Source organism: Hipposideros armiger, unplaced genomic scaffold (assembly GCF_001890085.2).
Source record: "Hipposideros armiger isolate ML-2016 unplaced genomic scaffold, ASM189008v1 scaffold_264, whole genome shotgun sequence".
Taxonomy (NCBI): domain Eukaryota; kingdom Metazoa; phylum Chordata; class Mammalia; order Chiroptera; family Hipposideridae; genus Hipposideros; species Hipposideros armiger.
The window spans coordinates 1664787-1679202 of NW_017731614.1; the positions used below are offsets into that span (position 1 = coordinate 1664787).

Below are 14416 nucleotides of genomic sequence, written 5' to 3' on the forward strand. Positions count from 1 at the left end.
TCATCATTACTACTAAAATGGTATTATTATTACCACTGCTACTGTGGTGACGATGATGGCTACTTCTCTTTTGTTCACTCGTTCAATTTGCAGACATTTTCTGAGCTCTGCTCTGTGCCCAGCTCTGGGAAGCTGGAGCCATGCTGGACGTGGCTCCTGCTCTTAGAGAGCTCCCATCTGGTAAGAGGCGCAGACCCAGGCCTTCCCCTGCAGACTGGCCAGCGCCAACCTGGAGGGAAGCCAGGAAGCCTTGTGGGTTTCCAGGGGCACCTGAACTCTGGCTGAGGCTTACAGGACCAAGAAGACTTGTCCAGGGTGATTGAGGAAAAAAAGGCAGTCCACCAAAGGAAGAGGCACCTGGCATGCGGGGCTTGCCTGACCAGCCCACTCAGCCCAGCCTCACCAGGGGCCATGTGGACTTAACGGGGATTGTTTCTTTAGTTAGCGTTACTTTTAAAGACCAATTCCTAACCTGCTCTGAGTCATACACCTACTGAGACTCATAGGGCAGCTATGGACCTTCTTTCTCCTAAAAACGTTCACATGCACCAAGTATGTGAACACTTGCCTGCCGCATCCGGGGCTTAGAGGAGCCCAGGAAGCCACACCTGGCTGAGAACTCCTAGTTCAAAGTAGAACAAAATCTCCTGATGATGTAAGTTCAGATACAATGGGGTTGGCGGTGGGCTCACTATGCTTCCCAGCCCACCCGTTCCCCAGCGCCTGTTCTACGTCCCACTTCTTGTCTCATTAGCCTCTGCAGCTGGACCTAGGTTCCAGGGAGGGGTGTTATAGTTCAGCCAGAAGTTCCAGCTTGTCAGCAGAGAAGCACATTTGACTCACATGTGTATTTTGTTTGGCCTGCAGAGGGTTTTAAAACATTTTGAACATCCTGCTGACATTAAAATCGGGAAGATTTCACAGAAAAATTGTGATTGCCAGCTTCTCTGGAGGCGCTTGTCACCATGGCCTGAGCATCAGTCGTTCCCTCTGGACAGGCCATGTCTCCAGTCCCCCAGGTCCTGTCTGGCATATCCTGCATGGCATTTCTTATCTGGTCCCTATAGCCACTGGATTTGGGACGCCTGGATGTCAGCCAGCTGGCTCCCCCTGAAGCCCCAGGCTGGGGCCCAGGCTCCGCAGCAACAAACCACCTGGAGAAGCAGAACATGGGCCAGGCCACCGTCAGTGCTGGACTCCTGCTGGCACCAAGCCCGGCCGCCTAACGTGCTGCTCCTCGGACCTGGGTCTTCAGAGCAGGCCAGCTCCACGGGTTGCTGAGGCACTCGTCTGCATGGCGGCGTCCTCAAAGGCTGCCTCGGAGGAGCTGACTGACCTGAGTTCTCCTTTCCTAGAGACTAGAGCAGAACTCCTCATCCAGCCACAAGCCAGAACCCATGAGGACCTGATGATACACTGACGCGGGCCTGGGGGTGCGCCTGGCCCTGGGGTTTTCCAGTGCTGCCAGCTGCCTACAGTGCTCGGCCAAGTTGAGCCCACCATCCTGGAAGTTCACACCTCCTGAGGCCCTAGTCCCTCCCCTCACAGAACCACCCCTAAGCTTGTCCTGCACTCCTCTTACCACCCCCACTAGACCCAGGCTCACCCACCTCCCACTCTGGTGCCCAGGAGGGGTGGTTCAGGCGACCCCTCACTGATGACCCTCTCCATTAGTGAGATGGAGATAACAGCCTCGCAGAACTGTAGTGGGGACCAGTGAGATGGAACAGAGCCGGCGCAAAACACATGACGGATGGTCTATATGTAGCCATAGTCACTCTAGTGACTAGATAGTGACAAGTAGTGGATCGGTCAAACAAGCGTAAGCAGAGACACAGAATGAAAAATGTACACAGGGGAGGAGTCAGTCTGCCTCCAATCCATGTGTGTACGTGTGTGCTGTTTGCCATGTACATGTGCACATGTGTGCATGCTATGTGTGTCTTTGTGTGCATGTGTCTGTGCACATGTGTGTATGTGTGTTTGCACGTTTGTGCATATGTGTGCCTGTGTGTGTGTGTGTGTGTCTGTGTGCATGTGTTTGTGTGTGTATATGATGAAAGTGTAGCATGCACTGCTCCACACTTTGCTTTGCTATTTTATCTGTGCAGCTTAGAGATCCTCCCAAACTTGAATTGCTTCATGGTTTCTATTTTTGTTTTTGTTTTGTTTTTAAAGAAATTTTATTGAGGAACAGTGTGTTTTTCCAGGACCCATCAGCTCCAAGTCAAGTAGTTGTCTTTAATCTAGTTGTGGAGGGCGCAGCTCCTTGGCCCATGTGGGAATCAAACCGGCAATCTTGGTGTTATGTCTAACCACCTGAGCTAACCGCCCGCCCCTGCTTAACGTTTTTAATAGTTGTAAAATATCTCATTGCATGAGTGAGCCATAATCTGTTAAGCTAGTCCCTATGGGTGGACAATTAGGTTTTTTCCAATCTCTTGCTCTTTCAAACAGTGGTGCAATGAAGAACTTGGTGCAGGTGTGATCTGTAGGATGGAGTCCTGATGTGGCACTGTGAGTTGCTGTTTTCACTAAGTTATTGCCCAGGTCACTCCACTGAGGCTGCCCCTCTGCAGCCCTGCGGCTCCCTGTAAGGCCAGAAGTAGCAGGCTTTCTCATCTTTGCTAATCTGTTACTCTGGCAGTGTATGTTTATTTTCTCTTAAATGGGGGTGAGCATCACATGTTTTATAAACATTTGTATTTCTTATTCTGTGAACTATTTGTTCTCATAATATGCCCTTACCCATTTTTTTCTATTCGGTGTTTCTCTCTCTCTCTCTCTCTCTCTCTCTCTCTCTCTCTCTCTCTCTCTCTCTCTCTCCCCCCCCCTTAAAAAAAATCTATTACTTTGTAGGAGCACTTTATAAACTGAGAAATTAGTCCTGTGTCAGTGAAATAATTTGCAATTCTGTTTCCCAGTTTGTTGTTTATCTTATCATTTTGCCTATGATGCTTTTGTACCACTCAAAATATTTTCTTTAAAAGATTTTATTAGGGAATTGGGGTAGGGGAACAGCCAAGTTGTTGTCCTTCAATCTTAGCTGTGGGGGGTGCAGCTAGCTCAGCTCCTAGTCCAGTCGCCACCTGGCCACCCGTCGGCAGCTCGTGGCCACTCAGCTCAAGGTGCCATGTTCAATCTTAGTTGACGGTGGGCAAAGCCCACTATCCCATGTGGGCGTCGAACTGGCAACCTTGTTAGGAGCACATGCTCTCACCAGCTGAGCCATCCTGCCACCTGTTGGCAGCTCGGTGGCAGCTCAGCTTGGGTGCAGCTCACTGGCTCATGTGGGAATTGAACCGGCAACCTGTTGCTCAGAGCTTGCGCTTATAATCAACTGAGCCACTTGGCTGGCCCTAAAAATTTTTTATGTGGTAGAATTTATCAATCTTTTCTTCTGGTTATACTTAGACAGGACGTCTCCATTCTGAGATAATTTATTTAAAATTCTCCAGTTTTTCTTCTAGTACTTGTATGACTTTATTTTTTACATTTAAATTTGCACTGTCAGGAATTTGTTTTCATGTAAGGCTTGAGGTAGGAATTTAACCTGGGTTTTCTACAGATGGGGTTGCCATTATTCTAAATATCATTCACCCCCTGAATTGTGTCCAGTTTCTCTTCCTTCACAACTAATACCAAATATCAACAAAAACAAGTGACATGGCATCTGGTGGCCAAGTCCCCAGGCACTTTGTTGGTGAACAGCTGGTATTCCGTGCCAGGCGTGGACCCCGGAGTGCCCTCCAGCCCCTGAGCACCCTCTTGTTTCAAATGGCCCAACTAGCAATGATTACTGCTGACAACCACTTGCTTACTGGGGTTCTGTGTGGGTCTACCTGGCTTCCTCAAAGACTGGACCTGTCTTAACGTTTCTAGTGTTTCTCCCTACCTATGCCCGCTATAGATGGGTCTTTTCTTGGGGTCTCCATGAGTTCAGCCCCCACCTCACATGCACAGCCTAATCCCCAGGACTGTGAAGCGCAGGTTCTCTCCCCTTTACATGAGGAAACTGAAGCTTAGAGAATGGAAGTGACTTCCTCAAGGTCACATTGCTGATAAATGCCCCAGAGAAGATTCATGTTCAGATCTGCCTGACCCTGAAGCCATCGCTCCTTCCATCCAGCCTAGCACCTCTAATAAAAACCTAGCTACTGTGGATGAAGTCCTTGCTAGCTAGTGCTCTAACAGCCTCCAAGCAGGGAAAGGGTCATTAGCTTCTACAAGCTCAGAGCTGTCAAGTGGCAAAGCTGACTTTTGAGCTTGGCAGACTGAACCCAGAGTCCAAGTTCTTACCTACAAAACCAAATTGCCAACTCTCATTAACTAATGACACTTAGTTGTGATCCCTAAAGCACAGGCTTTTTGTTCCAGAGTTTAAGTGCCATCCGAGATGAGTCTGACATGACCAACATTGAGATGAAGATAGTGGAACATGGCAAGGACATCACGGAGTTGTACAACGTGCTCATGACCCAAGAGATGCAGTTGGTAGAGCAGCTGGAGGTGAGGCCGGGGCCCCTGGGCACACATGGGACATGAGCGTGCCCTGCCAGGCTTCTTTTGCAAGAACCTGGTGATACAGCTGCAAAACCACACTCGAGCTGGAGCCTTCCCCAGGCTCTCCTCTGCTGGAAACGTCCAGTGAAACTCAGCGTGTCAGACTGATGTTTTCCTGCTCATCGGTCCTGTTTGCCTTTTTTTAAAAGATTTTTTTATTGGGGAATTGGGGGGAGGGGAACAGCGTTGGGGAATTGGGGAAGGGGAGGCAGACAAATTGCTGTTTTTGTTCTTCAGTCCAGTTGTGGAGGACGTCACTTCACTGGCCCATGTTGGTATGACCATTGTGCTCTTCCCGGGTGAGGCAATCGGTCACCGGTCATTGGTCGGCCGCTCACAGCAGCTCCCAGCAGCTCACACCGGCTGCCAGCTGCCGGCTGCTGGCTGCTCACGCTGGCTGCCAGGAACTCATGTAGCTCACGGCAACCCACTGCAGCCCCGCTGCAGCCTAAGCCGTCACCAGCGACTCACCGCAGCCCAGCTCCAGGTTGAGCTGTTGTTCATCATCTTAGCTGTAGAGGGCGAGTGTCACTGGCCCTCAACGTGGGATCCAAACTGCAGCCCTGCTGCTCAGAGCTGGCGCTCCCAAGCGAACTCTTAACCAGCTGAGCCACTCAGCCGGCCCCTGTTTGCTTTTAATACATGTCAGTCATTTACATTGCAAGGGATTCTTAGGCAGCAGGAGAGGTGAGCTCATTACTCCTCTGGAATGTTTTCTCCCAACCCTGGAAGAGCCCAGAGCCTCAAGGGGCAGAGGATGCTCAAAACACAAGGTGGACCCCCACTTGGGGATGAAACAGAGCCTCCTCCACATCTCAGTCTGTAGTTGCTGCATGTTGGGGCGATGCAAGGAGCCTGCAATTCAACACTAAGTAGTAGAAATGAAAAGTGCTGTTATCTAAAATTCCTTAGAGGCCAGAGTGACTGGTGTGTTCACAGGCAGCCAAGGCCTGGAGTCTGAAGGGCTGTAATGAATCGAACCTCATTGGGTGCTGCCATGGCTGGGCCAAGAGATAGAACCTGATCAATTTCTCACATGTCAAGTGACACCTTCGCTGCAGGATAAATTTCCCCACCACATCACACAGCAGATGCGTGCGCCCCGCTGAGGAACGCTCAAGCATGAAAGCAGCATGCGAGCCTCAGAGGAGGCTTAGGCAGCTGCTCCTACTCCTAACATCTGCAAGCAAAGAGACCCCCTTTGCAACATCCCCAAAGTCCCCAGGACCCATGCACAGGCATGCTTAGATTACTGTCACACCTGTGCACAGTGGCCAAGAGGCTGCAGTCGTGCTTTCAGTGACCCTGGTTTTATTCATTGCAACAATGTTTACACACGTTTGGAATGTGTCTAATTGGCTTGGCCTGCAGATATCCCCAGGCTGTGTGGACTCCCTGTGCCCTCAGCCCACCCTGCAGTCTGGGGGCTCACAGAGTAGCTGGCTTCACCAGACATCTTCCATTGTTCCCATTCAGGCCCTGAGTACCTTGCTAAGCACTGGGATGCAGCAAAGTGGGGGTGTCGTCAGGGCACTGATGTGAGTGGTCTGGGGCCAGCATTACCGAGTGTGTCCTCTGCCAGGAACCTGACCTTGCACAGCATTTTGTGTGAAGTAGCCCATTTAAGCTTCACCACAACTCCCTGAGACATGTACTACAAAGGAAACCCATTTCATAGATGAGGAAGTTGAGGTCCAGGGAGGTTAAATAACATTCCCAGAGTTACACACAGCAGCAGAGCTGGTATACTGACCCAGGCAGCCTGGCTCTTAGGGACTACCTCCCTGTTCCTCTGGAGGTGATAGATGGATGCCACTGAGGAGCCCCAAAAGGGGGAGTAGCTCTCTGTGTGTGTGTGTGTGTGTGTGTGTGTGTGTGTGTGTGTGTGTGTGTGTGGTGGGGGTGGTAAAACCAGCACAGGTGCTCTTGGCAGAGGGCATAGGCAGAGGCCTGGAGAAGGCATCCCATCACACAAGCAGGGTGTGGTACGTGAGTTGAAGTGGCCGAAGAGTAATGGAGCTATGGGACAGAGGTCAGGAGGGAGAAAGATGGTCAGTTCACAGACATCTACGGGGAAGGCCAAGGTGGTTGGTCTTTATACTGAAAGTCAATGATTAGAGGAGGTGCCGTCTAAGTTCTAAGAAGCACCTTTTGCTCTGAGGCCAGACAAGTCAAGTTCATGTCTAAATATGCATGTTAACTGCGTTCTTTATCATTTCCAGGAGATGATAAACATGTTTGAAAGGAACATCGTCGACTTGGTGGGGCTCTTTATCGAGAATGTACAAAGCCTATATCCTTTCTTTGGTGACCTTCCATGGGGAGGCACTGCTGGGCCAGTGGGGTTATCCTGGCCCACACCACTACCCCCTGCCTCTGGGGGTTAGGGGAGAGGTGCCCACATTTTTAACATGAGACAGGGAAGGGTAAAGCTTCTTCACAAACTAAGCAGGATGAATATAGGTGGGGTCCCCTCCAGGTGGCCACCTGTGGGGTCAAACGCCTGCCCCTCCACTGCCACCAGACCCTAAACATGGTGTCAGACAGTCAAAAGTCAGCACTTGCTTTTTACCAGAACTGCACGCCTGTTTCATTTACAGGAAGACATCACAGTCATTGTAGGATCCTACTAAATCTCCACCTTTGAATTTGGAGGAATGTAAACCCCCATTTTTCACCAAGGAAAAAAACTCACCTTCAAAGGAGATTTGGCAACCACTTGAGCGTTCGAAGACTGCTCTCTGGACGGGGGGAGTCTGAGGGAGTTTCTCCACCCTTAGAGCAATGACGGCTTTGAGTAGCCCCTGCAGGGTCACTGTGCTGGGGTGGGGGCATTGTTTGCAGTACAACTCCTGGCATATTTATTCTCAAATGAGTGACCACAGCCCAGGTACACACACAGGGTTGAGGGGCAACCTCTAAGTTGAAGACACTGACAAATTATTAATAATGAGCTTGGCAGGTTAAATGTCAAGGTTAGGAGCCAACCTTTGGGGCCTGACCGACCCTTCTGCCACAGGGACTCAACGCCCTGCTGTGTAGGGTGTAAACTGCGGTGCCTTAGCCCGGAAGTAATCTCTGGTCTTGCCTTCCTGGGCCCACAGTCCTACAGGGAGACAGAGGTTATGGAGGCAGCCAACCCAGAGACCAGGGCCAGGAGCCTCCCTGGGGGAGGGCTCACTAAGTGAGGACCTGAGGGTGGGCCAGAGGGCACAGGTAGAAAGGTGGGGAGGACATACCAGGCAGAGGAGGCAGCCGTGCAAAGGTCCTGAGAAGAGCCAGAGAGTTCTGGATCCAAGAGGAGGCTTGCAGAGCACAGTAGAGAGTGGGAAGCTCCTGGGGAGCTGTAGGCACAGGAGGGATGGGGTCCTGTCCACCTCCGCCTTTACAGTGCACTCTAGCTGCCGGGGGAGAAAGGGCTAGAGCGGGATACCAGGTTTTAGTCTACTGTCAAGTCAGGAGGCGGGGGATGGGGAGAAGTGGGTGATGGAGGGACAGCTGGGGCACCCATTGCCATGGGTCAGTGATGACCAGGTGCAAAGCGGGGGCAGTCAGGATAGCTGAGGTTTGGTGTGCACGGCTACACAGCCGTGAAGGTGGCGGTGCACTGGCGCCTCACAGTTTGCCCTTTGGCCCTTAGAAGTCTGTCCTCATGGACCAGAAATGGCCCAGCCCTCTGGGTGCTTGTGAGGCCCCAGCCCACTGGTCAGGTGCTTGTCGAGCCTACTCTGCCCCTGGCCTTTGCTTAACTCGAGGCTGCACGATGGCTCAGTGTCGGGACCTGGAGACCCACCACCACGAGAAGCTCCTGGAGATCTGCATCAACACCCTGGAGAAGATAGTCAAGGGGGAGCTAGATGAGGACCTGCCTGATGACGTGCGTGCGGTGAGCATGGTGGGTGGAGCGGGGGCGCAGTCAGGAGAGGTGGGCTCTGTAAAAGGGGACACTACCCCTTTGCAGGGTGGTTGGCAGATGAAATAGGCTAACACAGCACCTGGTGGGGGCCTCAGTGGAGGCCAACTAAAGAGGAGCTCCTGATAATTAGGTAGTTTCAACTTACCAACAGGTTGGTTTCCTAAAGCTCATTTCTGTGGTGCTTCTGGCACTTTCTAAGAGATGCAGTTACTAATAGAAGCTAAGGTCTGAGAGTTCCCCAAAGGTCTTATTAACTCTTGAGTCTCTATGATGAGAAGCACTACCAGGGTGTGAGAACCGCCTCCAAGCACCATTTCTGATCCAGCACAGTGCCATCTACTTTCCACCAGGGCACCCAGTAACAAATGGTCACAGATGAGCAGGGTCAGCCTCCCCTGGATCTCCGAGTCTCCCACATTGGGGTTCAGTAGGAGTGTGTCATATGTGTCTGGGAAGAGACACAAGCAATGATGGAAGGGCCCAGGTCCATATACTTTCTTGTCAGCGTCATTCATTCCCTCATCATTCATGCCAGTTGCAGTTTCTTAGCTTCTTTCCATCTCTGTTACCACCAAGTCAAGCCACCATTGGCCTTTTCCTGGATCACTGGCCTCTAAGCGGCAGCCAGAGAGATCCTCTGAAAACCCAAACCACTGCATTTTGTGCTTTTGCGCAGCCCCTCTAATGGCTTCCTGTGACTCTCACAGTAAGCTCTTCACCCTCATCCCCCAGACCCTCATGCCTGGCCCGCTACCCAGGTGAATGTCTCCTCTTGCCCCAGCCTCCGAGCCACTCCCCCATCTCCCAGGTTTGCTCCTTTCAATTAATATTCCACCTGGCAGACATGCTCTTCCCTCTGGTCTCCATGTGTCTGGCTTGTCATTCAGATCTCAGCTCAAATGTCAACTTCTTAGAGAGGCCTTCCCTCATCACCTTCCTGAAAAATCATAGTCTATCATACAACTCATTTGTCATCATCAGAGCCCTTATCACAATTTCGCGCTATCTTGTTTATGTTGCTTTGCTACGTGACTACTCACACTATGTATAGAGAGAGCGGGGATGGCCCTTCACCAGCACATACCTCCTCAGTGCTGGCAACGGTGCAGCCAAGGTTCCAGGACTTAGGTGCAGGCTAAGTCCTGCAGACACCGGCCAGGAGTGCCCAACTGCCACTGCCTCTGTCTGGGCTGAGACAGACCCCCACCACAGCAGCATGGAGACAGGGCCACTGTCCCCAGCCTTCTTTCCCTAAACACACGCTCAATGCTGTTGTCCAGACATGGGGAGATGCCATCTTCCCCCAGCCCTGAAGTAAAGTTGCCCCTAAGACTCCTCTGGAACCCCCGGACCATCAGGAGGTGGGTACAGTTCCCTCATGGCACAGCTCCCAGGCCTGTGACATCCAGCGGGCACAGGACCGAAACATGCTCCCTCTCTAATGACTGGGACACACAGAAAAAGATAACCTGAAGGTCAATGGTAGACAAGCAGGCTGGGCTGGTCTTCCAGTGCCGGCCTCTCTCCTGTCAGGTTGGCTCTGCTCAGCGCCATCTGACACCTGTTTCTGTGGCTCCAGGAGCACTCAGCACCTGCTGACTGGGCAGGGGCTGACCACAGCAGGCTGGCAATGCAGAGCTCCGCTCACCGCGGGCTCCCACTGCCCACGCGTTGAAGCCTGAGGCTCACACACATCTCATTTCCTCACCAAAGGCCCTACAAAGGGAGTCCTGTTATCATCCTCAGTTTACAGATGGGAAAACTGGGTACGATTGGGTCTCAGAGAAGTTTGGTAAACTGCCCAGGACGACACAGCTTGTGAGGACCTGGGTGTAGATTCAGACTAGTCTGAGAGATGCAGAGCCTGGGCCACAGCCCGCAGAGCTGGCACTGTGCCCCCCCTGTGGACTACGAATTGGTGTGCTGGTGTGCAGGCACTAGGGTAACGGAGCTCTCTGAGCTAAGGGGCTCCTTGGGCTCCCTGGCAGGGGTGGTGTCAAGGCCACCCTCAAGGCCCATTGTGGGCAGCCAGCAGGGCCCACTGGACACCCTTCCCTCTGCAGGCCAGTGTGAGCCTCTGTCCTTTTGGGAATGTGCAGTTGCAGCAAGAGACACTGCTGGGACCTTACACCGTTGCTATTTCTCCTGAGAGTTAAGCAACATGCTTTTCTCAGGGGAGAAAAGTATGGCTTGACTGTAAGACATAATAATAACACAAATAGCTGACAGTTCCCAAGGGTCTCTGGGGGGACCAGCTGTCTGAGAAGCACTGGATGCATATTCACTCTTTTTGTCTCCACACCAACACAGTAAAGTAGGTACCATTATGGCTCCCTTTTACAGATGAGGATACTGAGGCAGCGATGAGAATAACCCGCCTAAGACACATAGTATATAAACAGTAGAGTTGTGATTCGAACACAGGCAGTTTGACTCAAAGCCTTTGACAAAATGTCTACTGAGCCTGTAGCGAGTGGGGATGTTCAAAGGAGAGAACAGGACCTTTGGTGAAAAGAATCTGGCTTCTGTTATGTAATTATCAATGAGCATATCACAAAAAGTCACAGTGATGAGGCTGTTTCTCTCTTTAAAACTGACTCAGCTGAGTTAATTGTGACCAGCTCATGACATACTTAGGGCCAAATCTGTAGTTTAAAATCCTTCTCCGCTTTGGGAGGAAAAGCAACACACAGGCGCAGGACGGAGCCTGGAGCTGGCAGCGAGGGAAGGCCCTGAGTGGCATGGTCAGCGGGGCGGGGAGTATGCTACTGCCTCCCTCCACCAGGGCTGAGGGCACAGAGCCAGCCTTGGGCTGCAACGAGCCCCTGCCACATTCAGGAGTCAGCAGGAGACACGACGTGCTCTCTGGGTGCTCTGAACATCCTGCAAGGGCAGGGCCAGTGCTCAGGCCCAGGCCACAGGACCTGTGAGTCCCCAGAGTCTGCTAAGTGATGGTGGGTGTGACCCAGGTCATCAGTCCCTGGATAGGGTGGCTGTGACAAGGTCCTGGCTGGGACCTGAAGGTGCCCCCTCGGCAGGGGCGCTGGCAGCACAGGTCACTGCTCCTTCAGCTGAGCAGGGATTGGGAAGGGCAGGATCTCTGCTCATTTCTCTGTGGCGGAGGGAGTTGCAGTTTCACCAGGTGCCCAGGACAGGTTGGTAGAATGATCTGATGCCACCTGGGCATGAGGCAACAAATCCTCAAGCCACCAGCATCATGATGGTCCTGGGGAGGGTGCCAACCGTGTGCCCTTCTCAAAGCTCCCCCCCAAGAAGTCGTTTTGAAGGAAATGTGTCTTTATGGCCGCAAGGCACACAGAACGGGGGAATGGCTCAGGAGCCAGGAGTAGCTGCCACTCCTCAAGGACACCTGCATACCACTCCCTCTACCTCAGGGCTTCCGACCTGCAGAAATGGGAGGGAAATCTAGAATATTATACCCATAAGAACTATTTTGAAGGCACCACTCTAGGCCACCTGGAGTCCAGAAACAACTCAAAACTTACATTTTAAAATCATTTATTTAAACCAGATTCCTTTCATTTGTATTTTACAAATGTCAGTTTTTCATAACCTATTCTCATCAATTCCAAGCAGGCTTTACTTCCCGCAGCTTCCAAGCTGTCTTCTTCATATTCAAACTTCGGGGGGACAGTTTATCTGCTTAACTTAGGAGATCAGCTGTGATACACTTTCTAAATGATGAGTCGATGTGGCTGTAGATGTTTTTGAAATAGCCGGCAGTCACTCCAGTGCATGCTGCCCGAGGCTCACAGGCAGGCACACTGTGCATCTTTGAACCCCTCCCCAAGCCTGACCTGGGACCTTCTATGCATAGGAAGAACTTAATGACTTCTTGTCATTTTTCCCAAGTGATGCCCCACTGCCCGCATCAGCTAGCCTGGCTTTTCCACATGGGAGTCTGTGGAAAACCGGTATCCCAGCAGATAGGAACAGGCTTTACTCTGAAAAGAAGTCTTTGGCAAAATCAGTTGGAAAATTGAGACAAAAGGTTTTATTTTCCCCAGGACTTTCCAGAGCCACCACTGGAAAAATGCTTTGTGCAGTGTGAAATGCAGGAGGGAACTAGGGTGTGCAGACTTTCCCAAACATATTTGACCAAAGAATACTATTTCTGCAGAAATATTTACAACTTAAGATTCCACAGAACGTATTGTGGAAACTATCAAGTTCACGGCTACAACACAAAAGAAAAACCAAGTGTACACACACCTGTGGCCCTCTCTTCAGTGTAGAATGTGTGGGTCCTGGGCTGTCCTCGGCACCACCCTTCACAGCGGAAGCAGCTGCCTGCTAAGTGCTTTGGCAGCCCTCCCCTGCTCTGGGAGATGATTCCACTTGATTTTCAACGGTGTCAGGCACACAGCAGCCACAGTGTGAACACCTAGAACCAGCCAGGTCTAGGAGAGGATGGTTGTTTTCAGCATTTTTACAAGGCAGAAAACAAGGTCAGGAAAAAGAGAAGTCACGAGTGCAATCTGTTTGATTTGATTAATGTGAGGGGCATTGGAGAGGTGTGCAGCCCTCTGTTTGCAGGGCCTCTGTCCTCAGAGCAGCCTCAAAGCTCTTGGCCAGCCTCACACTTCGCACCCGGCCAGCAGGGGTTCAGGCAAGTCAGACTTGAGGGAGACTGAGAGAGAACCATTGTGAACACTGATGTTCTGACTCAGGTCACCCCTGGGGCAGCCATCTGCCTTCTCTCTGGAGAAAACACACTCCCAACGATGATCGCTGTTTTCTGGTTGGCTGTTCCCGTAACACTCGTCATTCTCGGGTTTGAGAGGATTGCCATCACAAGATAAGCTGTGAGAAAAGTGTGCTGATACAAAAGTGGGCTATCCACGGGGTGCTGGGCAGCCGCCTCAGCACTGCCCCCACCATCCAGGGGTCTGGCGGGTGTTGATTTTCAGCTTGATGGCTGTGTGCTCAGGGCATACTGAGACACACTTGCTTATTATATCTTTCGCTCAGCAGTTTTTTGTTTTTTTTTAAATTGTTTGATTTTGATTTTTTTCTAAAAATTATTTATTTATTTATTTATTTATTTTATTGTTAGTTTCAGGTGTACAGAACAATGCAATAGGTATCCTTTTCACCCCTCACACAGAAACAACCCCCTTCCCCCATCTACTGCCCTCCCACCCCCGATATCATACTTATGTATTACGATTCCATTGACTCCATTCCCACACTCTACTCCACGTCCCATGACTATATGTATATATAATTATAGTTGACATACAATATAATTCAACATCAGCTTCAGAAATACAGTGCGGTGGTCAGGCCTCTACACCAACTATGAAGTGGTCTCCCTAACAAGACATGAGTCCATCTGGCCTCCTAAAAAATATTTACAACATTATTGATTATATTCCCCAGACTATCTTTTCTATCCCTGAGGCCATATTGTAGTTACCAATTTGTATTGTATCATCCCTTCCCTTTCTCCTTCATCCCCACCCACTCCCAACTAGCATCCCTCAGTTTTTCCTGTGTCTCTGAGACTATTTCTTTTTACATTTCTCATTTATTCAGTTTTTTAGAATCCACGTATAAGTGAGATCATATGGTATTTGCCTTCCTCTGACTGACTTATTTCAATCAGCATAATGTTCTCTAGGTCCAACCATATTGTTGCAAATGGTAAGATTTCCTTCTTCTTTATAGCTGAGTAATACTCCATTGTATAAATGTACCACAGTTTCTTAATCCAGTCATCTACCGATGGGCATTTTGGTTGTTTCCAAGTCTTGGCTATTGTGAATAGCGCCACAATGAACATAGAGGTGCATATATTTTTTCGAACTAATGTCTTGGGTTTTTCTGGATAAATACCTAACAGTGGAATTGCTGGGTCATAAGGTAGTTCCATTTCCAGTTTTTTGAGATACCTCCATACTGATTTCCATAGTG

General features: G+C 50.6%; 1 protein-coding gene across 8 annotated transcripts in view; it reads left to right on the top strand.

The window, feature by feature from the left end:
• The window catches only part of DRC3 (dynein regulatory complex subunit 3), a 53726-nt gene that overhangs the window by 26799 nt on the left and 12511 nt on the right, over positions 1–14416 (top strand). For 7 of the 8 annotated variants that reach the window (XR_002125554.1, XM_019656687.1, XM_019656684.1 and 4 more), the window contains 3 exons: positions 4378–4509; positions 6786–6856; positions 8326–8449. Coding sequence is in view for 7 of the 8 variants with exons in the window: in XM_019656687.1 (XP_019512232.1) it covers positions 4378–4509; positions 6786–6856; positions 8326–8449 (327 nt within the window). In the remaining variant the exon portion in view is untranslated. The remainder of the gene's footprint in view (positions 1–4377; positions 4510–6785; positions 6857–8325; positions 8450–14416) is intronic. The other variant, XM_019656683.1, reaches the window with a different exon arrangement.